The sequence below is a fragment of the Crocodylus siamensis genome, chromosome 13 (assembly GCF_052110815.1).
Source record: "Crocodylus siamensis isolate JL-2025a chromosome 13, ASM5211081v1, whole genome shotgun sequence".
Classification (NCBI taxonomy): domain Eukaryota; kingdom Metazoa; phylum Chordata; order Crocodylia; family Crocodylidae; genus Crocodylus; species Crocodylus siamensis.
The window spans coordinates 8510124-8534666 of NC_143407.1; the positions used below are offsets into that span (position 1 = coordinate 8510124).

A 24543-nucleotide genomic window follows, 5' to 3' on the forward strand; every position below is an offset into this window, starting at 1 on the left:
ACAGGCTGCTCTTACTCACTCGATCTGCTCCTTGTGTATATGCAGAACCAGATCTGCTTAATTTAGAAACAAACGTTAGCTCTTACCCCTACTCAAACTACAAAGCAACTGTAGCTCAGAGGCTGTAAAATGGATTGTTTTTTGGGTTTGTGCACAGCCTACAAAATTACTGACTGGATTCCAGATTGAACTGCAAAATGATTGTGAACTCATTACACATAGCAGGGTTGTTCATGCATAAGAGAAATGAAAATTTGGTTTGCAGAATATCTATTACTGATAATGATACATGAGAGCTAAAAGTCAAATGTGATTTACAGGGCTGGCAGCTGGAATCTCTCTTCAGTTGTCTATAGGAGTCCATTTGATCCACAGTCAGTGAGATGCCATGGATGTGGATTGTCACCACGTAGTCAGTTGATCTTGGGTGGGCTTAACTCTCTCCTTAATTGCTCAAACCTTCCAATACCGAATCATTTCTGAAACCTTAGCTTTGTTTTTACAGATCCAGTGGACAAAACTGAAGACGCACCCAATCTGCCTGGTAATGTTCTTGCTTTCTACCTCTTCCTTGGTTGTTTGCTATAACTTCTATGTAAGAGACTGATCTTACAAAGGACACTTAGTTCTTACTGCTGGGACTAGGGGTGTTTCAAGAAGTTTGTGATGTAACATTTTAGCTCTTAGCACTTCTCTAAGGTCACATGATATGTAAATGGTTTTTACCACGTAGGTCTTGTGTAAGAATCTTGTCTCTAGTGCAGAAAGCTGGACAGACAGGTGATAGCCTCTTCTGAAGCGACCGAGCTCTTCTGTGTTACCTGCTTAGTGGTCCTGAGAGGAAATATCTTTCCTCCGAGGACATGGTGAGATTTACCCGGGCCTGTTTGTGCTAACCTTGCTCTGAAACTTATTATGAAACTAGATGTTGCTTCAAGAATTGCAAAGTGCTTTGCCAGCTGTGTACAATTGCAGTGAAATGCAGCAATCATCTAAGTCAGAGGTTTTCAACCTGTGGTCCTCAAACCTGGGAATCCACAGACTATATCGAAGGGGTCTGCAAAAGATTATCACAATCAGTCAAAACTACGTGGATATTCACACTTACAAGTCAAAGGGGTCCGCACCTCCATTCAAAATTTTTTTGGGGGGGGGGTCCATAAATGAAAAAAAGGTTGAAAACCACTGAACTTAGGTGTGTAAGAGAGATGGAAAGGATGGGATCCTTTAGTCAAAACACTGGGAAAACTTCCCCCCATCTCTCCCCCTGCAACTTTTATGAGAATTGCCCATTAAATTTCAGTGGCCATGCAGAGCAGAGGCTTGTTATTTAAGGTCTCATGTGAAATGCCTACAAACACAGTGAACTCCTTGGGAATAAGGAAAAATGGAGTCTACCTTATTGGGATGGTCTTGTTCTTGCTTTCTGCCTCTGACTCTAGCAGGTCCAGGAAGCCTCTAGGTGTTCCAAACTTCAGGCCAAACTATTCATGCTAAAGCTTAATAGGTTTGTGTCTCCCCTGCTTCTTGTTTACAGTACTTGGATAAGGTGGAAGTGGAGATGCGAACATGTGAAGAGCCGCGGCCACCCAATGGACAGTCTCCTATTGCTCTTGCTGCAGGTCAAAGGTTGGTATTTCCCGACCCTATAGTTAGCCTTTAGCGTAGTGCTGTTTGTTTGGTAGACATATGGTTTCTCCAGATGAACAGTGGAGGAACCTTGAATGAAAATGAAGAACAATCTTTTTTTTTCCACCTTCTGAGTTGGGAGGAGGGTTCCTTAGGGATCTCTACAGATGGCTGGATTTGACCTAGACTAGATCCTTAAGAATCCCCAGCCATGTTCCTTGGAGGTGTTGCATTGCACTTCATTGCCTTTTGGCTTGGAAACCAGTCATTAGGGCTTTTTGCAAGCCATCATTCTGGTCCTTTTCTAGGTGAGGTCCCTGTTTTCGCCCTTTGTGAATACCTGCACTACTTCTCTCCTCTTGGGGTAGAGATCCTGAATCTTCTCTTTTCCAAGGCCTCTGACTAATCCCTTTCATGACCCACACCTCTGTTCTGCTTCACCCCTTCATCTGTGCTCCACTGTATTCCCCGAATCTGCCTGGCAGTCTCTTTTGTCCACTCCTGACTCATTTCTTCCTCTTACATTCCTAGCCTAATGGAGTGAGAAGTAATGTGCTTGCCAGTTCCGTGCCTCTCCTTCCCAGAAACCTTCTGAAGACTCGACTGTTCCTTGGGGCTCTGGTTACAAGGAGTGCCTTGCTGTTTGTTTAGTCTGTACTGGGCTTCCATCACTTCCCATGTTCCTGACTACCATGTCAGGACAGTTGTCTCCTCTGGGCACTTCTGTACACGTTGCTGCACGAGGGCCGAAGCTTATTTTTCCAGGTTGGGTATGCTGACCTAGAACGCAGAAAATGGCCCTTCTAGAACTTAGCCCATCTATGTAGAGCCAGGTGGCAATGGTCTGAGTATCCTTTTTGGACCTTCTTTCTGACACACCGTGTCATCCACTGGTCGGCCTGGTGGGGGGCTTCTATTGTAACAAATGATGATTTTAAGGATCCTTTTCTTTGCAGTGAGTATGGCTTCGCCGAAAAGGTGGTGGAGGGGATGTTTATTGTCGTCAATTCCATCACTATCAAGATTCGCTCCAAGGCCTTTCACGCCTCTTTTGAACTATGGCAGCTCCGAGGATACAGCGTCAACCCCAGTTGGCAGCAGAGTGACCTGCGGCTCACTCGCATCACTGACCCTCAAAGAGGAGAGGTAAGAGTCTTTTTGCACTGACAGCGACAGCGTGCATTTTGGGAGAGTGGAGAATCGGGGAGATCATTTCTGATGGAAAGGAGCACTTATTTCTGAATTCTCAGAAGTGCTGGTGTATGAAGAGGTGTTTATAGGGAGTCCCAGTGAAACCTATACCATTGCGTTTACATCAGCGCCTGCTGGGGCTGGAGGAGCTGAGCCAGTTCTCTTACCCCATCTCCACAGAGGTGCTCTTTTCTGGGGCAAAGAAATGAGAGAAGCTCCCAGCAGCCTTGCAAAACCAGTAATCCTTGCTGTGGTTGCTTTTGGAGCAGGACTGTGCCCCTCTGTTCCTGGGATTTCTCTCCCCCTCACCCCCCACCAATTCCACATATATTAAAATAACTTTTCTAGCTTGTGCACTGCTATAGGTATTGTGTAAGTGATGCCAGTGGGGGGGCCCGACTCAGCATTGCTGCTGCTGAGTGCTGGCTCCAGCCAGGCTGTAGCCCGGTGTTTGTGCTGCACCACTGGTGCAGAAATCTAGTGGGGGTACATGCCTCTTAAGTGCATTGTCAGTGTGCACTGTTATTACATATAACTATCCTGATCGCCTTGAAGCTGGTGGAATCATTAACATTCTTCTCTTTGCCTCCACGTTTCCGTTTCTTTCTTTGGGTAGGTCTTAACATTTAAAGAGCTCACCTGGCAGACGCTTAGGATAGAGGCTGATGCCACTGACAATGGTGATCAAGATCCTATTACCACTCCTCTGAGACTCATTACCAATCAGGGCAGAATCCAGATCTCTCTTAAGAGAAGGGTGAGTATGTGTCTCCACCCACAATGGACACATCTTCAACTGACTCTCTCTCTCTCTCAGGAATAATCTCCATACTGAAGTGCAAGTCAGAACTGAGAAGAGACCTGTAAAGACACCGTTATTGCATTGTGCAGTGATAAGCATTCCCTCCGGTGCTCCTCGGGTTTTTTTTTCCTTCCGCCCACAAACGCAGAGCCCTTGATGTAATATCACCCTGTGGTTTGTGTAAGAGGAACGCGCTCAGAACTGCATGCAGCTGGGCGGAGGGTGAAATATTTCCTTGTCATGCTCAAGTCAGAGTACACTTTATCATCTTTGTAACTGTGTGATTAAAACACTGGTAGGTTTAGTTGTACTTGAAAAAGGAGCAGGGAGAGGTGGTAAAATTCCACATTTTCCTGAGGTACAGATGGCCATTTGTTTCCTTGGGAGGAGATTAGATTCGAGTGACTGGGTGCTTGGATGACATGTTTGGGTACTCCAGATGCCTGCCAGTCAAATAAGTGAACCTGTCCCACCCTACTTTCTCTCATGATTTCTGGTATCACATGCTTTAACAGTGCTACTGTCCTTATTTTCCGAGCGAAAGAAATGCAGCTGGTTAAAATTACTGAACTCCGTGCTTTGCTTTTCTGTTGGATCAGACAAAGGATTGCAATGTGGTGGCCTCTAAGCTCATGTTCCTCCTTGATGACTTGCTCTGGGTGCTGACAGACTCTCAGCTGAAAGCAATGATGAAGTATGCAGAGTCCCTGAGTGAAGCCATGGAGAAGTCTGCCCAGCAGAGGAAGAGCATGGCTCCAGAACCTCTCCAGGTAAGCATTCGTAAATATGGGTGTCACAGAATAGAGAGAAAAGGCTGTGCTGACCTTCTGAGTGAAAATGCAAATTGCTCCTTGCTGAGAAAAGGTAGGAAAGTGCAACCTGTATTGCTTCCTGTGGACATCAGATTGTGTGAACTTCTAAGTAGAGCCATCACTCCTGGAGGAGGGTGAAGGGGTGAGCACTGAGTACACCTGTAGAGAATTGGCTTGGTAGAAATGGGCAATAAGTGTACTCTGGAAATTTTTTCCACTTGGTAATTTCAGTCCACCAGTTTCTGTCCCAGAATAAAGTTCTAGGGGCTCTGGTATTTATAAAAATGATCATGCAGTGGGATGAGGATGAGCCAGGGTGCTCAACAGAGAATATTACCATCCTGTTTCTCTCAGTGTTCTAGTAAGAGGCTCGCACGGCTTGCAGATGTTCAGATTGTTCCTTTGTTTTATACAGGATGTATTGGTACTTTAAAGAATTTAAACAACTGCTTCTCCAGTCACTAACCTTGGAGCGTCCTACTCTAACCCTTGCCATTTTTTTTTTTTTTTGTTCGCAAAATGCTGTTTCAAGTTATGTACCAATAATTGCAGCAGAGAGAAAATGAAGTTAAGGGGTACAAGGCAAGGGATGAAAGACATTTTCAGCAGAGACTTGCAAAACGATGGCGAGCATGAGGTGAGGAGACAGAATTGTGTCTCCAGGTGGTGGGAACTGCAGATTCTTAATCTGATGCCTGGTCTGCTGGGTCTGCTGCCTCTGCTTATTTACAAGTTGGTGAACTGCGGCACTTAGCTGTGCATGGTCTTTGTTAAAATGGGATCTGAAGATCGGGCTGGTGATCTCAAAATCTAATTCTCTCTGGTTTGGTTCTTTCCTTATGTCCTGTGACAAAACGTTTAAACAAGTTCTCTTGTTTGGGAGCATTGAGTAAGCTTTTCCAGTATGGGGTGCAACATAGGATGCTTCCATTGCATTATGATTTAATTCCGTTCTTTCCCTTGGTGACGTTCTGGTCATAGCAAAGCCTTTTTCTCTGTGTGCTAGATTACACCACCTGCTCCTGCTGCCCAGCAGTCATGGTCCCAGCCATTTGGAGGTAGCCCAAATGCAAGCAGCATTGGCCAGTACTTTGAGAAATATGACATGAAAGAGTCGTCCTACCACCTGCTCATCTCTCGCCTAGACCTGCACATCTGTGATGACAGCCACACGCGGGACTCAGGTACCCGACCGAAAGCAGCACTAAGGAGAACTTGGAGGAGGAAGAGATTTTTGGGGGACCCATCTTTCAGGCACATACATGTAACGCTGCACTTCTCTGTTTTCATAGGAATACTTTGCAAAGTAGGGGTCAGTAGCTCAGCTGTAGCCGGCTGACAGAAAAACAGCCTATATATTGAGCCAAGTGTTTTGAGAGCTTTCCTGACTCCGTGGGGTAGTTTAGTCTAGGGACGGAGGGAGATCCTAGTGCTGGGGAATTGAATGCTGGCTTGGACAAAGCACCGGTAAGGCACTGTCCAGGAATAGTCCGGTACTGTCCAGGGTGGATAAATTTGGTTTGGTCTCATAAGCCATCCTGTGCAGTACCGCAGCAAGGGTGGTGCCCCAGGTGCGCTGCCATCGGGCACTCCCACATGGTGGGTGCCAAATGAAATGATTTTATGCTGGGTGCTCAGGACCGCACAAAGAAAATAACTTGATATATTTGGGCAACTTTATATAAGGAAAATGCAATCACAATCATTAGAATTTGGATCAGCTGCCAAGGTTTTCATTTTTTTAGGATATAAAGGCTGTGGGATCTTTGGCCAAGACCTGGCCCCTCCTCTTCTACAGTTCCTCTACTGCTTTTAGTGTAGCACCTCCTATTCCTAAACCAGGGCTCTGTGTACACTGGTGATCTGTGCAGCGTTGCTCTGACTGCCCCTGGGCTGGGACTTGGACTACACAGCTGACACCACTTTTTTTATTATGTCTTTGTGCAGGCACCTCAAACCATAGAGTGCTGGGAGGCGCAATGCAGCTGACCTTCAGGAGGATGGCGTTTGACTATTACCCCTTCCACTGGGCAGGTAAGCTCACAAAGGGGGAGAGTTCATGAAGAGAAGGGGCTGCTACAAGAATCCAGGGTGCAGTAACAGGTAGTACAGTGAGGAAGGCTTCCCAAAGGCCTTGTGACTTGATTTCACCATTCTGCAGGTGAGTGGCATCCTTACCCCTTGGGAGGAAAAGTAGCCAGGGGGTGAGGAGAGAAGGCCTGAAGTTACTGTGTGGTAAATCTTTGGGTTTCCTGACTTCCCCACTGCCTAAGATCCCTGCTTCTTGCATGTGCTAGGTTGGCTTGAAAGGCCTCAGCATATAGGGGAAAGCCCAGGAGGAATATAAACCGGCAGGCTGTTGTAAATCAGGAGCCTTCTGAGCTGAAAATGTTGCCCTTAAAAAAAGGGAGAAACAATACATTTCCAGGCCTGTATCTGGTGCCCTAGCTGGCATGGGCAGCTCTGCTATGAGGAATCCTCAATTTGTTTAATAAGGAGTCAGCTATGTGTGTGCCAAAGTGCTGGTCCCAAGGGGAAGAAGTCATTTTCCAGATGCAGCTGTGAATGACAGGGATGCAGGGGGGGTCAAGTGCAGGTCCTCACTAACCTCCTCTGAAATGCAGCATGTCTGTTGGTTGTGCAGGAGACACCTGCAAGCACTGGGTGAGGTACTGTGAAGCGATGGAGACTCGGGGGCAGTGGGCGAAGAAGCTCGTGAATGTTTTTCAAAGCAAGATGGAGAAGCAGTGTGAAGAAATGGACCCCGCATCTGCAAAGATTCCACTGTCGCCCTTCAAAAAGAAACCAGGTAGCACTGCTTGATTAAACTTCTTGTGAAGCTGGTGAGGGTGGTTGTTTCTACTCCATTGGATGGAGACCCCCCCCCCCCCCGTTCTCTTCCCCCCACCTCAGCTACATTACTCATTACAATGCAGTAATGAGTTGTTCAGCAACGCCCCCCCCCCCCCAAAAAAAAAAAAAAAGTGTGGCACGTAAACAATTGGCAATATAAAACCCACAAAATATTAAGACACATGGCATTAGGACAGACTATAGGGAATGGATAGATAGACTGTAGGAGTGATTTCCTTAGCTAGTTCAGTAAAACGTTCCCAGTTTTATTGCTGGTATGCAGGTGAAATGCTGCACGTGCCTCAGATCCTAGGAGCTGTGCTGCGGAGTTCACATTCCTCTTGCCACAACGGACATTGCTCTTTAACTGTGTTCTTTCTTCACAGGGCACTAATCCCTTATGACCTAGTCTGGCCCATTTATTTTTAATTTGGGTCTGTTATTCCTATTTCATAAACACGTTTGAGCTTCCCGAAGGTCTGTCCCGGGTATGGCGTTTAACAGTTCTGATTCATTGAGAAGGACACGAGTGAAGTTCACCTGAGACTGGTTACAATGCTTTTCTCCCTGTAGACCTGTCCAGTCCTCAGAAAAGTTCTCCAGAGAAAGGCCATCCTCAGGCCCGGGCTCCTCCCCTGAGCTTACCCCAGCTTCGGCGCCCTGCCTGTAACCGGCTTCGATCCAGCTGCGTGGTAGTCCGAGTGGATGACCTGGACATCCACCAGGTGGGGATTCAGACAGCAGACTGGGAGGAGCGCTCATCTGTTGTTCAAATTGTCTTATTTTTGTAATGAAGTCCTTAGTCTGCTATGATGTTAAACAAGAAATCATGAAAAACCTAGAGTATGCAGAGCCGAGAAGGGTGTCGGAGCTTGTATTGGCAGGGACCCTGGCACACCTCCTTTCAGACACAGTTCACTTTTTCTTAACCAAACCCAGGCACAAACAGAGCGCCAAATGCCTGTTTCTGCTGAAGCTAAACTTGCAAAGTCAAGTGTTCTTTCCACCTGGACTTTCCTTAGATACCATCAAAGCTTGGAGCAGGTGATATTGCCTGCAGCCGTAAGGACGGGAGAGGGTTTGACGATGGTCTGTCTTTCGCACCTTCTGACTTAGAAGGTAGACATTGCTGGAGGAGATGAGTCCCAAGGCCCTTCAGAATTTCCCTCGTTAGCCTTGCAGAACTACAACAAAATGCAGAAGAGTGTTTTGTGTTGTGTCCTCAGCAGAATTGGGGGCTAGGTTCTGAATGCCACAGTTGTTGGTAGTAATGAGGCATAAATAGTCAAGGTCACAGGTGGATTTTCAGAACTCAGATTGAAGTTGTGAGGGGGGTTGTACTAGTATTTGGAAGACAAGTTTCACTTGTAAACTGCTAATATTTGATCTGGGAATGAATCCAAGAGAATAAATGTGGGAGCCTGCACTGCTACATGAATAGCCACTTTTCAAACCGAGTATATTGATTTGCCCTCTTTTTTTTTTCTTCAGGTTTCTACTGCTGGGCAGCGTAGTAAGAAGCCTTCCTCCTTGCTCTCTTGCAGCAGGAAATCCCTGAACCTTCCCAAAGAGGTCTCTGCAATCCACATTGAGTTCACAGAATACTACTTCTCAGACAATCAGGAATTCCCAGGTGATTCATCAAGAGTAGCACCTCACTGGGTAAACTTCTTAGGGAATCAGTCTGGTTTTAATCCTTTTGATGTGTTCCTGCATGTCTCAGGTTTTGTTCAGTGTCCTGATGTTCCTCTTAATTTTTGCTTATTGTTGGGCTCCTTAGGAGGTGGCAGGGTTGAAATTGGGTGTGTAACAATAGCTTGGCTATGTGGTCATTGAAAAATGTTATTCCAGTGTCTGTCCAAGTTCGGTGGTTCTGGCTGGGTCTCTTGCATTGAACTAGGAGTCTAGTCTAGATTCTGTTCCTGACTCTGAACCTGACTCACTTTGTGAACTTGGTTGAGTCTCTTCACCCCCTGCTTCAGTTTATCCTGATGAGATGGTGTCCTGGGCATCTTAAATGGTAAATATTCCTAGAGTTCATTGGCTGTAAAACGATCCTATCAGCATGCTGTATTACAGTTCACATTTTGTATATGGTCTTGTCGTCTTTCCCGTTTATGTTCAGTGCAAGGTGAATATTGAGTTATTTTTTTCAAAAGGCTTCAGCTAGCCTTTTTTGAGTTTGAGAAATGTCAAATTTACCATTACCCTGTCCTGTTCTCCTGCAGTTCCAAGCCCCAACCTGTATGTGCAGCTGAATGGCCTGATGTTTACCCTGGATACAGTGAGCATGCTCTGGGTGAATTTCTTTTGCCTGGATCTGTATCGCAGCCTGGAGCAATTTAAAGCCATCTACAAGCTGGAGAACTCTGGCAAGCAGGATGAGCACGTTGATGTTCGACTAGATGGCTTTGGGCTGAAGGTACTGTTCGTGGTTTTTTCTGCCCTTGCTTGGAAATATGGAACCAGAGAGTGGTGGCAGCTCAGAATGAGGAGGAAGAACATTCCCCCCCTCTCTCCCCTATTTCTGGGCTGACTCCTTCGGGTGTTAATTCCTTTTTGTGATTTCCGGATAGTATAATGTGGCATGGAGTCTGGAATAGGCAAAACAGTTCATGTCTATGAACGCAGGAAGAGAAGAAATTGATACCTACAGTTTATAGTTCCATGTGGAACCGTTGTCCTTTAAGTTTATCAGTTCAAAGCCCACTAAACTTTGCTGCTGTCAAGTTACTGTGTATGGCCTTGTGGCCTGTTCAAAGTGAATTGGTGGATTTTACACCAGCTCCCAGCAGACAGATATCCATCCAGAGCACTGAAATCTGATTGCACTGGGGACTGGCTAACCCAGCTTTTGGTTGTCTCACTGGAGATGCTTGAGTTGTAAATGCGAGGGCGAGTCCTTGCAGAGGGGGGTGAGGCCTGAGGATGGGTGTAGAATGGGATAAGCTTGCGCTGCTTCCTGAGATGTGGATGGAAAATGACCTCAGTCCCTGGCACCTGCCAGGCTGGCACCCGGTCACCTTTGGGGGAAAAAAATAAAATAAAAAAACCCGCTTATTTCACTCGAAAGAAGGTGAGGTAAGATTAATAGCCAGCTACCCCTGTCTTGAGCATGGTGGAAATGTGTAACTTGCCTAACTGCCTTCTCTATTTATTCCTCCTCACTGAAGCTAAATATCCCTGTGGAGAAGAAAGTCACTGACCACCGGGACCGCCCACAGACCCTCTCAGTCCGCATGTCCGAGATGACTGCCACCAACACGCGCCACGCGCCACACTGCAGCTGCCTTGCCCTCCAGAACCTCTTCCGCAGATTTGCCAACTCTGAGTTCTTTCACACTACCTACACCCGCTTTCCAAAGTCTCAGGACAACTTCAGCATCCTCCACACCCTCTTCTTAAGGCATGCATACCAGGTGGATGCCAGAGCCCAAAATCACACGGGTTTTCCCCCGGTGACACAGAGGACCACTGCTTCTGACGACCTCTGGTCTATTAATTTCACCCAGATTTCCTTGGACTTTGAGGGGGCTGAGAGTTCAAAGGGCAGAGCTGTGAACTTCATTGATCCTTTCCCCCTCTCAGTTTGGGCTTGCTGTCCCAAGAAATGGCAGCAGGCTCAAGCCTGGAAGCAACAGGCCTCTGCTGCTTTGGAGGTGAAAATCAAGCCTTCTGCAAGCTTCAGTAATCATGCCAAACACCAGGACCTTACCGCAGAGTCTGGGATCCGCCAAAGATCAAGGACTGAGCAAGACCTGAAAAGCATCCACAAGATCCCAGAGGCAATGGATGTCTTGAGAGAAAGTGACTGTGAAATTAATGGCAGAGGGGATGATAAAGAGCTAGAAGCCTCCGCTGATATTCACATGCTTATGTACTCAACTGCTCATGTGAAAGTTCGGCTGAATCACTACCAATACTTGGTGCTGCTCAGGCTGAGGGAAGTTATGCAGACGCTGCAGGAGCAGTTGGCCCAAGATACGCAGGAGGTCATTGGATCCCCCACAGAACCCCTGACTGCTTGCTTGGGTCTCCTGTTCAACAGTGCAGAAGTGGCCCTGCTCATGAATCCCATCCCAGGCTCTGGCTCAGAACCTAGGTCTGTGGACTCCGATACAACGAGCCTGATGATGGGGTCTGAGCTGTCTCCTTCAGACAGCAAGGAGGGGCTGGCTGCTGAAGAGAAGGAGCTGAAATCAGATACTAGCTCAGAGAAGGAAATGGGCAGCCCCTCAAAAGTCGCAGAAGATAGTGAGAATGAAAACATGGATGTGAGCATTACCAGTGAGCTGCTGGAGAAACTGCCAAAATCTTTGACTGATGAAACTCTGGAAGCAACCGATATGGCAGATCCGCGGAGCAGGAGCATGGAGCAGAAAGGACCAATAGAAGAAGCACATGAAGCTGTAGAAGCCCTGGATGCAGAGAGACTGACTGAGCGTAGCAGTCAAACCTCTCTTCCCTCCAACCCATCTGAGGTTCAGGCAATGGGAAATGGAAGTATCGTGCTCAATGGAGAAGGAGAACTAATTCCACTGAAGAGCTTGGAGGTGGAATTCTCGAGTGCACTTCATATGACAAAAGATGCCACTAAAGAAGCTCTGCATGCAACCATGGACCTCACCAAAGAAGCTATGTTGATGACTAAAGATGCTTTCAGCCTGAGCCGGGAGAGGATGGCTTCCACCATGCAGAAGATGCTCTCTCTACCGCCAGCCAAGTGAGTGAGTCATCCCTCTGTCCCTGTGAAATGGCAGGAGCACACTGGGGACAGTGAGGCATTGTAAGGCTGACACATGCATGTCTGCAATTGCTCCTTTCTACTCTGTTCAGACTTTGAATCGCTCTGTAACCTTTGATGCTTCGCACTGAATGCATAGACTGCTCACCCTGAGGGAAGGGGGCAAGGTATAGACTGCTGACTTTCTCTCTGGTGCTACTGGCTTGGATTAGAGATCCCACATGTCCCACGGTCTGTGGCATCTGCTGCTACTAAAACTTTGTCACATTGTGGGTGGAGGGCAGTTTGTAGCTTGTCATGCAGTAGCATGAGGGAAATGTGTCCAGGCATCCACGGCCAAAATCGATGCTCTTGTAAGTGTCATGAGATTGTCAGCCAAGGAGAAGGCAGGATCCGGGTGGCTAGGGTCTCCACAGAAACCTGCATGTCGTAAATTGTGCGGTGTTTTCAGAAATGCATCTTTCTTTCCAAGGATAGGTAGGTCTTTGTGCCGTGCACATCACTACAGTATCTGAATGCCTTCTAGAAGGCGTTAGGTGACGAGACTGATACCTGACGTGGCTAGATCTCTTAGCCATCCCCTTCTACAAGCATAAGCCCACTTCCATTTTCTCCTCTCTCTTCTAATGCCGCTCTCCCTGTGCCACGTAAGAGTGTGGCGTGCAGAGTGGCAGTAAGACTGTCCAGTGGGGACTGTGATGGTGAAAGGGAGACAGGACTCTTTCATTTCCCATTTGTCCAAATTTGGCCCATGTTGACGGACCCAGACATCATGACCGACTGACAACTGCTTAATTGCAGTAGGGATGTTGCTGGCCATTTCCCAGTGTGCAGGAGTCTCTAGGTGATTTTCTGGCAATTACTTTTCACAAGGCAAAACAGAACTAGTGTAGTTGAGCAGCTGAAATAGTTCAGGGAATTGGTAATGGGACGCTGGAGCCCTTCATCTCTGGGTTGCTAGTTCAATCCTTGTCCAGGTTAGTTACTGTCATTATCTGACGGCTCTTGAGTGGCCTTTGTAAACTGAGCGGGGGGGTCTGAGCCCTGCTCCCAGAAATATGTGATCGTTGTAGATTCTCTTCCACCTAAGGTTTTAAGGAACAGATGAGATAAATAGCTGTTGGGGGCAGGTCGTTGGACTAAGCACTATATTGAGGTCCCTTCCAGCCCTATATGTTTATGATTCTAAGACCAACATTGCACAGAGCATACCAAGTTTAAAAGTAATGGGCCCCATATTAGGGGATAAAGCAGAAAGGCAAGAGCTTATGCCATGCGCCTGCTGTTTAAGTATCTTTTTCAGCTCGTACACTTATTAGAATAAAGATTTTATCGCATGACATAAACTCCCATAGCAGATGCTTGCTTAGGTATGTCAGGGGCTTCCTGCACTTTGTAGGACCTTTAGCCTAGTCACCTCCTTTAAGTGAAGTTTAGCAAAGCTCTTTTTGCAGTTGCACTGAATTATATAAATTGTGCATGTGTTGCACTTCTTACATTTCCTCTTTTTAAGTAGGCCGGGTGATTACTGGTAAAAATGATTGGTATGCCCGGCGTGATGGCCTTTTCGACATACTTCTCCTTTCACATGGAGGATGTGAATGAGCTCATTTTCAAAGATGATGTGTTGGAAAGAAGTTAGCTATAAAAAGGATTGTGTCAAGTCACATGCCAGATTCACTCCGTGTGAATTTCCGCGGCATCATGATGGACCAAGAATTAGTCAGGCGGGCTTTCTTGCTGCCTTGCTATGGTTTTGTATGGTGCTAATCGGTAGGTAACTCAAGCTTCACTGGATCAATCCTCCAAACTTTTACTCGTAAATAAATTAATAGTCAACCAGCAGAGCTGAGACTCTTGCTCTGTCACTGACTGCTGTCCTGGGCTGTGGATGAATAAAGTTTCAGTCTCTCTGCTTTCCCCAGCAATCAGAGCTGGGCTGCGAGCACTGTTTTGTTGAACAACAAATGTGTCCCTAGGGGTGAGTTGAGTGCTCTGAAGCTAAGCTGTTGGCATCTTTGGGTTTTTGGTAGGGATCCTGTGCCTAAAGCTGAAGAGGGGCCAGCAACTCCCGGGGGAAGCAGCAGCCGGATGCGTTTCTTCTCCATGAAGAGGACAGCATCCCAGCATTCTTTTGATGCCACCTCCATAGATGGGAGTGGCCCCGAGGACCGGCTCTCTGTGGACAGCGACGGCAGTGATGGGGGCTTTGTGATGCTCACAGACTCTGGTAAGTAGAACTGCACATACCTTTTCCTCTCTTTCATGATTTCACACAGCTAAATTCGTCTCCAGTGTGGCCAGTGGAGCAAGGTGTGCCAAGAGTCCCTTTATGCCCGTCCACAAATAGGATTTATCAATTACTCATTCCCAAAGTCACAAGGAATTCACCCAATACAAATCTCTGTGATACTTTTCTCTGAGATGTCTTCCCTATGAAATCAGGTGTAGGGAAGTGTCGCGTGATGAATTGTCCCAATATGTGTACAGTGTCAGTTATGGGTGCCTTTGAAATATGGAGGTAGAGCCAGAGAAGGATTGAAACGTGAACTGGCACTTAAGAGACCTGAGTCCTATCCCCTGATCTGTCACAGTCTCATTGCTGGTCTGGTCACTTCACTTGTTTTCTCATCTGGGAGGGAGGGTGTTCATAAAGTGCTTTGAGCACCTGCTATGGAAGGTGCGACAGAAGGGCAGAATGCGGCTGAGCCTTGCAACGAATGTGTCGCTTCAATTCCAGGTTGTTTAATCTACGTGGTCCAAGCTACTCGTGATGGGTTTCGGGAGGTTGGCAAGAGCCTTTGGGCCATGATATTGAGGCAGATGCTGAAATCCAGACGGTCTGTGATGGGTACCTAACATCTCTTTCAGAACCCAGCCTGGATCATTTTGCCACAGGACACCTTCCTCGTGGCCTTCACGATGCCGGCAGCGGAGGAAGCCCAATGGCAGAGGATGAGGGTGGAGGGTCACCTGACATAAACAGCTCATCTTTTCAGAGTGGAGAAGACCCGAATCTTCAGCTGGTGAAATTTTTATTACCCCCCACCCCCGTAACCTGTTTCCAAAGGCATTTTGCAAAGTGAGGCCAGTCTATGCCAAGTGGTCCCTTGCTTTGCTGTTTCAGGTGTCTGTTCTGGTGCTAAAAATGAATGAGGTGAACTGCGGGATAGAAGTGAAAGGAGATGATATGTCGCTTGCTGTACAAGTTACGGAGGTTATTCCAGAGCAGCTGGGAAATATTGGAATGTGGCAGTATCTTCATAGCTACATGGGTAAGGCGGTCACCTTTGCTGGACTGGTGGGCTTTGAAAGACGCAAAGCCAAATTTATGGAGTTTTAACTGTTGTTTGCACTCTTCGCGTATAGCAGCAATGGACACACAGTGGACTGCACTATATGAATATGGATAAGTCTGTACTTCACTTAACTGGATGACACAATGTTGGCCCCATATTTTGCCTGTTGTTTGCATTGTAATGAACTTCCGTCCTTTGTGTGTAAGCCACCTAAGCGCATAGGAAATCTGCAGCCTCAGTGTCTGTTTTGTGACTTCTATAGTTAAGTAGAGTACTGTACGATTGATGGGTGCAACTTTGGCAAGCAGCCATGACTTGAAAGGCTTCTAAATCAGTCCCAAACTTGACTATATCTTGAACATTTCAAGGCTATTTTCTGTAAGTGTAGAGTGCTCTGAGTACACAGGTTACAATCCTGAAGGAGGTGCAAAAAACTTTGCTGCCATAAGTGAGTATTGCTGACACTGAAATATAAATGCTGTTGAGACCCTTTATAGCAATGGTTCATAACCAGTGACCTCAAGTTGTTTCACTGGCTTTTTGATATTGTCATACCAACTCCCTGTGGACAGGTGCCACATGACAGATTCACTGCTGTCCATTTAGTTTGTTACTTGCAAACAGAGTCAAACAGCATTTTGTATATATCCATGATGATTTCAAAGGTTCAGTATCACAAAGCTGATATCCAGTTTTGTGTTAGTTCTCAGATGGAGGAGAGAAATTGAGTGTGCATAGTTGGAAACTAAAAAAAGAAATGTACTGGATGAATAAAAAGCTAGAATCAACAGTAACGGGTCATATTGGTTTTTAAAAAACAGTTTGGAGGGGAAATGAAAGTCACTGTAATAAAAACAAAAAAGCCCCATATAGAACAAATGGAACGAAGGGGAAGTTGGTACTAAGAAAATATAAATCAAGATGGAAATTGTAGAAAACCCGGTAAGGAAAGCAATAAAAAAAATCTGCAGCTAGAAAAGTAGTTTTTCAAGTATGTTGGGAACAAAAGGAATCTTAATAAAGATGTTTACCCGATACTAGATGCACATGGTAGAGCTGACATGAATACAAGAGCTAGCAAAAGTATTCCATAAACCGGTCTGTATTTGGGGAAAAATCATGATGATTAGCTGTATCCTACAATGATGCCAACTATGCATTTCAGCAGTTACTCCGGTGAATGTTAAACTCTAGAGGCTTTTTCAGGTGAGCGTGTTCAGATAACTTGCGTTCTGGAGTTGTCTCCTGCCCTGAAGCTTTGGAACGCTAGAGAAGTTCCAAGAGTACAAAGGCAAATTCCTGCTCTGTAAGTATTTTTAAGAATGGTAGGCAGGAAGATATAGGTCATTATAGGCTTGTCAGCCTGATGATGACTTCAGGCAAAACAATAGAGCACCGGGACAAGACATGATCAAGAAAGAAGCTAATAAATTGGAAGAGGTCTAGAAAATCACAAAAACGATTAAATGACTGGAAAATGTCTTACCCTGCGACTCATGAAACTCCATTTGGGCCATGTTTGCAGTCTAGTAGCATCTGTGTGGGGGATAGGAAGTTGCTAATAGAGGGGTCCTCAATCTATCATCCCAAGGTATAAACAAAGGTATAATCCAGTGGCTGCACATTGCCACTAGGTAAATTCAGACTAGAAAGAGAGTGCACATTTGTTAGCGCAGGTAAGTGACTACTGGAAGGAATTACCAAGAGCTGTGGGCAATTCTTCGTCACTGACAATTTTTAAATTGAGACTGGCTGCTTTTCTTAGAGATCCTGTGATTGAAGACTAATTCAGGGCAATCTTATGACCTGTCATACAGGGACTCAGACTAGATGATCAAGTCTTTTCTGATTTATGATCTGTGAATTTAATACTAATTGAATCTGTTAGTGACTACTTCTCCAAAGAAGCCAAGGAGTGTTTGAGCCCTAGAAACTAAACTTTCCCTACATACTTAAAGTTGTGTGGTCAGAGACTGACCTAGATTATCATTTCTCCAGAGTAGGGGCTGTCTTCTGTCTGTGCAGTGTCTATTGCAATAAGGCATGATTTTTGATTGGGGTTCCTCCATGTTACTATACTTTATTAATAGTAGATTAAAGTGACATAAAAAGCTTGCACTGTACCTGCGGTAGATAAAAAGGAATATCAAGACTTTAGCACTCTTAATTCGGGATGTTTCACCCGTATTTAAACAAACTCAAATTTAAATCTTCCAAAGAAGAATGAGTAGTGACTGTTGTGCGGATGCATTTTCATAGTGATAAACTTTTTAGCCACTAGGAGGCGAAACAAAATGATGAGCCTTCACAGTGTACAATTGATAATGCAAAAAACCCTGTGTACAAAAGGTTTTGTAGAAGAAGAATGAAAAAGTCTTTGAAACTATGAAACTATTATTGATGCAATGGGGGGTTAGATTTTTCCTTGATACAACGTAAAGTTCTAGTTCTTATCAAATAAACTAGATAAATGTGGAAATCTGACTGGAAGTGAAACAACTGAAGGGGAGAGAACTTGAGGGCCCGTGATATGGAGTTTTTTCTATGGAAACTTGAAGTCCTGCTCCTTTTATGTAGACGGCAGCACTGAACAGTAGCCATGATTTTGGATCATCATTGGTGTCATAGACTGGGTTTTACCCAGTGTTCAAACAATGAAAGGCTTCACAGCGTGTATGTATTTCTTATAGCTTTTTGCTAATGCTGTCTTCCACAGTAATGATATTCTTTCATGCCTTTAGGAGAGCTAAGCATAGAGAAACCCTCAGCCACAGAAACTAGTCAGACTCAGCCAGAAGTGTGCATGCGTCTTGAAATAGGACCCAGTGCCGTTGTGCACTCGCCCCTCGCTGTTCAGAACGGGTTCCTTCAAATGCTGATCCACAGCTACCAGGCAGAGCTCCTGATGTCTTTCCTCACCAACCTCGGCCCTTTCCTTGAGGATGAAGTGATACCGGAGGTGATCCCCATGAAAATAGAGATTGTGGACGCCAAGATCACACTGAAGGTGTGTGTGTGTGTGTGTGTGTGTGTGTGTGGAGAGAGGCATGTGTCATGAGCTGAGTTGTGTGCAAGGTGGTACTTGTGAAGGGGTTTGTGTAGCAGTCCAGAAAGATGCCATTTCCTGATCAGCTAGGGTAATTGTTTTCCTCTGCCCTATAGGAGCTACCTAATGGTGTACAGGTGGGTCCTGAGAGTCGTAGTCTAGTTAGTGCTTGGACCATGAGATTTCTGAGGCCTGGGGGCGGGGGGGGAAAGAAAGAGCTTGGTGGAAATCTTAGTTGCTCAGAACTGGAGGCGGAGAGGTGTCTGACAATGCACCTGTAACCAGGAGCATGTCTTGAGCCTGCTGTATTGATACATTCTGATGGGAGTTTGAGTCCGGGACTTGCAAAGCTGTTACTGCAAGATGTGACCTGAAGTAGGGGGCATTGTGATGAGATTGATTGATTATGGGGCATCTTTAATGATGTGACTAAAAGTGCAGGTACAGCCCACCTGTAAAACCGTTGTTTCCTGTGTAATGGCCAACCCCGGATAGATCTGGGAATGCTGACAGCAGTAAGGTTCTTTGCCATGTTGCCCAGTTCCAGAGTCACATGCAGCAGCTGATACTTTGTTGGGTCTTCTTGCAGGATGACAGCCCTCCAACGTACCCTACCTCCCCTGGTCCCATCCCCATCACCTTGGCTGTGGATCACGTTGTTGTGACACGCAAAGATGACGGGGTGTTCTACGTAACAGGTCAGTAAAGTAGGGCAGTCCTGGTCCCTTTTGCCCCAGCAGCTGTTACTGAGGAATAGCGTGCCCAGCAGTGACGCTTACTGGAAGATGCTGGACTGGATTCACAAGTGCTGGGAAAGGCGAGATCTGGGGTATCTGATCTATCCCAGATATTCTTGCCAGACCAGGCTAAGACTGTTTCCTATATAAACACTTTGGTTCTCTTGCCAGTGCTCCAAGTTGCGACTTCTGTCCAGTCTTGCTGGAGATGATAAATTTGGCACTTGAAGTAGCATTGATAATGGTTACAATGAGTGACTGGCAGTCTAAACTCACTGCCATTGGTTCGTGCATACTGAACAAATTGTCAGTTCCCCTTTTTACAAGGGATGATCCTTTCAGCTGCAGAGCACTTCTCATAAAAGAGAATCCAAGTGGTCTATGGTAGCAGTGCACAGATTTATATATTATCCCTGTATTGCTTCCCAGCTGTCGGGGGCGAGGGACCATATTATCGGAAAAGGGCTGAGCCAGGCCTTCAGGAGCACAAGGTCTCAGCACCAAGAGTCCCAGCAGCTCCTGCAGGAGCAGTGCATGAATTTCAGGTAAGCCATTTCTGCATGGTCCTTTGCAGACTGATAGAAATCTGGCTCAGACTGGGAAACGCTGGTCCTAGGCAAGCATGCCTCTTGCCTGGAGGGTTTACAGATGGGTAACAATAGTGCCGTCGTGTGAGCAGGCTGGGTTCAGGACCCTTGCCTCCTTCCACACCCATACCCTTAGCATAATCAGTTCCTCCTTTTCAGTATCTGAAACATTTGTTTTCTTCTGAGGAGAAATTATCTTCTATCTTCCCACCTCTGTCCAGTCCCTGCTCTGGAAGGTCTTTTTTCCTATGGGGAGGCTATAGAAAAAAGGCCTTAGGCCTCACTCAGAGAACTCATTCTTTGGTAACCTAAGTTCCGAATGAAACAAGGGACTCAAGGGAAGTCCCACAGACACACACTGCTGAAGATGCTGTAGATACTGTAAACCTTGCTACAGGCTGTGAAGCTGCTCTGATGGCTGTGTGTACAGCAAGAATAACAACCAGTTTCAGTCCCGGAGATGAGACCGGGGGAGGCCCCTGCTGCCCTTTCTCATAGACCTTACCTGTAGAAGGGCTTTTAGGTGGGCAGGGAAGATGCACGTTGTCTGGGTGCAGCATAGGGCCTATTGTTTGTCCTTCTAGTCTCCCCACATTTTCTTGCCTCTGTATTCATCGTCAGCTGAAGCCCGAGTCGCTCTGCAGAAAGAACCTCTCTTACACAAGTCTTGTTCACATCTGGGGGAGGCTGATGGCCGGCCATTAGGCCATCTGTATGGCGGCCGTGTACGTTGACTGTAATAAAGGGTCTGAAAGGCATTCCAGCAAACAGGCTGAAATGCATCTGTCAGCAAGTATTCAAGCCTGGAAACCCAGTAGAATGAGGATGTCAGTCAGTGGCTTTTGTTTGCTCTGTGACATGTACCTTTAGTTCTTTCCAGAGCTGCTGGTTTTGCATTGCTCTCTGATCATAACGGAAAGAAATGACCTCATTCTGCTCTCATTTTTCACATTTTGGAAGAAGCTTGGGTCTTATTTGTGTTCCTTTCTCTGTCTCTCGCAGCTGAAGGAAGTGCCGGAGTTGCAGCAGGAGCTGGAGGGCACGAAAATGGCCCTAGAAGCTGCCAACAAGGACAAAGAACGCCTTCTGCAGGAAATCCGCAAACACGACCCCCTCTTCCAGCTCTGACAGCAGAGGCCTGCCCTGCCCACCACTGCTCAGGAGGAGCAGGGATCACCACCAGCACTGAGGTGGCTAGTTTGTGACATGGCTGCTAAACAGGTCAACCTCTGTACAGAGGAATCACTTGGGGGAATGGGAACCCAAATGCTGCTGTAAGAGGAACTCCGAAGTGTGCGACGAGAGGAAGGCAGGGCCTGGCTTGGGGAAGGGGGATGAGCAAGAGGAGCTCCCTGATTCTGGTCTGGCAGCCACGTTCCTTTGTCCTGGCAGTGTGGTGCTACCCTCTATCACTGACCCAGCGCAGAGCTCAGTCAAGGAGCCCAAAATGCCAGAACAGTAGTCAGGAGCCAGGGTCTCCTTGTCTTGTCAGTTGACAGCAGAGCTGACTGTCTGCTTTCACCCTGCTGGCTGTATGCTTTCTCTCTCGTGTTTGCTCCTCATGCCGGGTGGTGCTGCTTGGTTCTTCCTCTAGCATTGTCCTGTGTGTTTTTGTCCAGATGCACTCACCAAAGAGCACAGGTGAAAGCAATAAGGTCAATTTGTCAAGGCCAGGCCTAGTCAGACATTCGGTGGATGTTGCGCAGAGTTCTTTGGTGAGAGCATGATGTAGCCCAAGACTGGAATGAAAATGTAGGGCTTGCTGTGTGTGGGAGATAGAGAAATCTCTCCTCTGTGGAGAGAAAATGTGGCCTGGAGCTTCCCCTGAGCAGCCCAGGTAGCCATGGTAGAAAGGATTCCCTCTAGTTCCCTTTTCCACTAACCGTTTGCTGCCTTGGGAATTGAACCAGTGTATATGCTAGTTTAAAAAACATCTACTCTTTCTGAACCCCACTTCCCACACAGTATCCAGACACCCTAGCTATTGCCTGTACCCAAGTGCAGGACTGCCGTGTTCCCTCACTTGTTAGGTAAAGCATGCTGGGCAAGTTCAGCTTTATCTCCTATGCTGAAGCCTGTGGGAATCCAGCATCTCCTCTCAAAGAATGATTTCACCTTTCTTTGAAGCAAAGGATTATAGTCCAGGCATCCAGTGAAGAAGCCACTATGTGTGTGACTGCCAGCAGAAGAGGTGGAGGGAGGGTGTGAGGGGACGTGGCCCCCAACCATAGATGCTGTTGTATGGAGGGACTAAGTTGTATAATTTAGCATGGAATGTGGTACAGGTTTGTCAGTTCTGTGCTGCTGAGGACTGTCCACCCACAACACCTCCTTGCACGTGGATGTTTTCTTGGATTTTAATGCATTTCAAACACTTTTCTGAGTTGGATTTTCCAGCCATATTTTATAGGTGTATTCATGCACCAGTTTTAAGGCACACAACACCTTATAATGCATGTTAAACAGGTAGAAGAGTGCACCTAATTGGCTTGGGGAAAACTTAACTACAAAGATAACTGACTGCATAGGTGATGGTGACCTTCCTTTCTTAACTGTGGGAAGGCCAGACCTGGCCATATGAGAATGGAAGCTTTGTCGAACTATATTCTAGTTCTCCACTTCATGATCCCCAACACCTTTTCCCCCTGAAAAGCAAATTAGCATTCTGGTGGCATTTTGTCTGTCATAAGGGTTCTGTTGTGTTTTTAACTCCACTAAAATTAAGTTAGATAACCTCGTATGTCAGGATTATGCTCAGTCCAAGTAATGAGTTGCGACTCCTACTCAGAAGCCATGATGGCTTGGTATCTGGGGACTGAACAAAAGGAAGAAGGCAATTTGTGCTATTGCTTTTTCCCATTAGTCTGGCATATATATTTCTCTTTGACCAGTGGTGGAGAGATGTACTTCTCTTTCCTAGGGACTGTAGTGTGGCTTTAGTTGCAGGGAAGAAAACCGCATGCTTTAGTGTGCTGGTTTAATGGTAGAGTGTGTGGAACAATGGCTCACAAAGACCCTTGTAGCTCTTAGCAAAAGGCTCTGTGCAGGAGAAAAGGGAAGACAGCCAGATTAGAACCCAGTAAAACTGGCCAGCGTTCTTATCTACGTTACTCCAAAGGTAGGGTTGGTCCTTGCCTGTGCTGCGCTGGAATAGACAGCCTCAGGAGAGCAGAGCTCTACTGCTACACTTATCTCTGGCATCTATCTGCCTGCCTGCCTGCCAAGCTGGAACTGACTAGTGCCTGAATGCAGCAAGAGCTTGACTTTCACTACATGAATAGGTAATGTGGTGGGAATGATTTTCCTTTGGCAAACATTGGGCAGCTGAAGCCTAAAAGGCTCTGCAGTGGTGAGGTGGTAAGGTCACTTTTGACCTCCCATCTAACTACTGCACTGTTGGTTGGATGCTGTACCTGAGAGTCATTCACTGCGCTACCTTGGATGTGGGGCGGAGCCTATGGAAATGGATACTTCCTCTGGAGAACTGTGCCTCATCCCATCCCCTCAAGACAGGCCCAGACAAGTTCTTTGTGCATTACTGCCCACGTTAAAAACTCCAGCAGCCCTTCCCTCTTATAGGAAAGGGAATCTGTGATTAGGAGGACAACGCACTTTAAACTTCTAGCACCAGGGTGGGGGACAGACCAGCTGGGTACTTCCTGCACCACTATTGCCTCATGTGCATAGCATGTTTCAAAAATAAATGCAGGGATTTAGAAATGCTTGTTAACCTCCTGTGCTAAGGATAGGGCTGGCACCAAGCCCACGTTCTTACTGTAGAACAGGAGGTAACCACGCACCTACGTTAAAACAACCTGCTGTGAAACCTATGTACAAACAGCTCTTTGTAAGTATAAAAAGTGTGTGAACCGTGTCAAGTCTGAGCTTTTTAATTCCTCTGTAAAGTTGTCGCTCTGTTCTATGTAACCAGAAATTAGTGTTCTTTATTCGAGTATCTGTGATATTGAATTCACTAATTCCTGCTTCCTCATGAAGCAGGAGGTAAAATGATGCCTGCCAGTGCTGCTTGGTGAGGTGTGATGCTGTTCTCACTTGTTTTGATTCACTTTTTGCTTGAACAGGGAGGGCAGGGTCTCTCCCCAGCTTCTGTGACTCCTTTGTTTGAATGGATATTCTGCTGAGTCTTCATCCAGCTTGGGAAAGGAGTAATGATGGATGGGTTTGCCTAGAACTGGTGCCTAACTGTAGTGTCAAAGCTGCTGAACTCTCCTTTCCCCCAGTGCAGCCTGACCAGAGCTAGGTTTCAATTGCCTGTAGCAAGTTAGTTGCTCACATCCATGTATTGTTAGGTTTACAAAAGCCTGGAGTCCTTCTATTTCTTTGCATTTAAGTCCCATGCAGGCAACCTTCTTCCCCAAGCCTCATGGTGACATACATGTACAATACAACCTTCCTCTCTGCAAAGGGTGCAGCCAGAACAGGGAGGGGAAGTTGCTGAAATAGATAATTTTATAAAAGAAAGTTTACTTTAGTGGAGACATGTTTAAAGACTCTACTTTTCTACATTACAACTTAATCCTTGGTGTAATAGTCTTGCTGTTACCTGCGGAATGCATGTGGCCTCAGTATCACTTTTGAGTTGGTAGTAACAAAGTTGTCAGAAGAAGCCTTCTCGAACAAGGGGCACAGTGTGTCCGGGTACAGTACTATACACCTATGACTTGAATTTGAGTCCTGGGCAGTATTGGAACGTTGTTGCAGTAAAACATTTCCACTAGTGAGTATTGGTTCTATGAACCACGTTAAAGGAAAAAAAATTAAACTTGTTAACCTTACTTACTTGTGTTTTGTGTTATTCTACATTGTCAGTTTCTTTATTCTA

The 24543-nt window shown here is 46.2% G+C and overlaps 1 protein-coding gene across 5 annotated transcripts in view; it reads left to right on the top strand.

Moving 5' to 3' along the window:
- The window catches only part of BLTP3A (bridge-like lipid transfer protein family member 3A), a 48326-nt gene extending 23830 nt beyond the window's left edge, over positions 1–24496 (top strand). For 4 of the 5 annotated variants that reach the window (XM_090025118.1, XM_090025119.1, XM_090025122.1 and 1 more), the window contains 20 exons: positions 506–544; positions 1538–1629; positions 2586–2775; positions 3437–3577; positions 4222–4392; positions 4967–5071; positions 5441–5618; positions 6382–6468; positions 7079–7243; positions 7861–8012; positions 8779–8920; positions 9516–9709; positions 10461–12010; positions 14065–14261; positions 14903–15057; positions 15159–15306; positions 18072–18337; positions 18966–19074; positions 19543–19658; positions 20703–24496. In XM_090025118.1, coding sequence (XP_089881244.1) covers positions 506–544; positions 1538–1629; positions 2586–2775; positions 3437–3577; positions 4222–4392; positions 4967–5071; positions 5441–5618; positions 6382–6468; positions 7079–7243; positions 7861–8012; positions 8779–8920; positions 9516–9709; positions 10461–12010; positions 14065–14261; positions 14903–15057; positions 15159–15306; positions 18072–18337; positions 18966–19074; positions 19543–19658; positions 20703–20828 — 4323 coding nt within the window. In that variant the 3' untranslated portion in view covers positions 20829–24496. The remainder of the gene's footprint in view (positions 1–505; positions 545–1537; positions 1630–2585; positions 2776–3436; positions 3578–4221; positions 4393–4966; positions 5072–5440; positions 5619–6381; positions 6469–7078; positions 7244–7860; positions 8013–8778; positions 8921–9515; positions 9710–10460; positions 12011–14064; positions 14262–14902; positions 15058–15158; positions 15307–18071; positions 18338–18965; positions 19075–19542; positions 19659–20702) is intronic. The other variant, XM_090025120.1, reaches the window with a different exon arrangement.
- Positions 24497–24543: the final 47 nt, after the last annotated feature.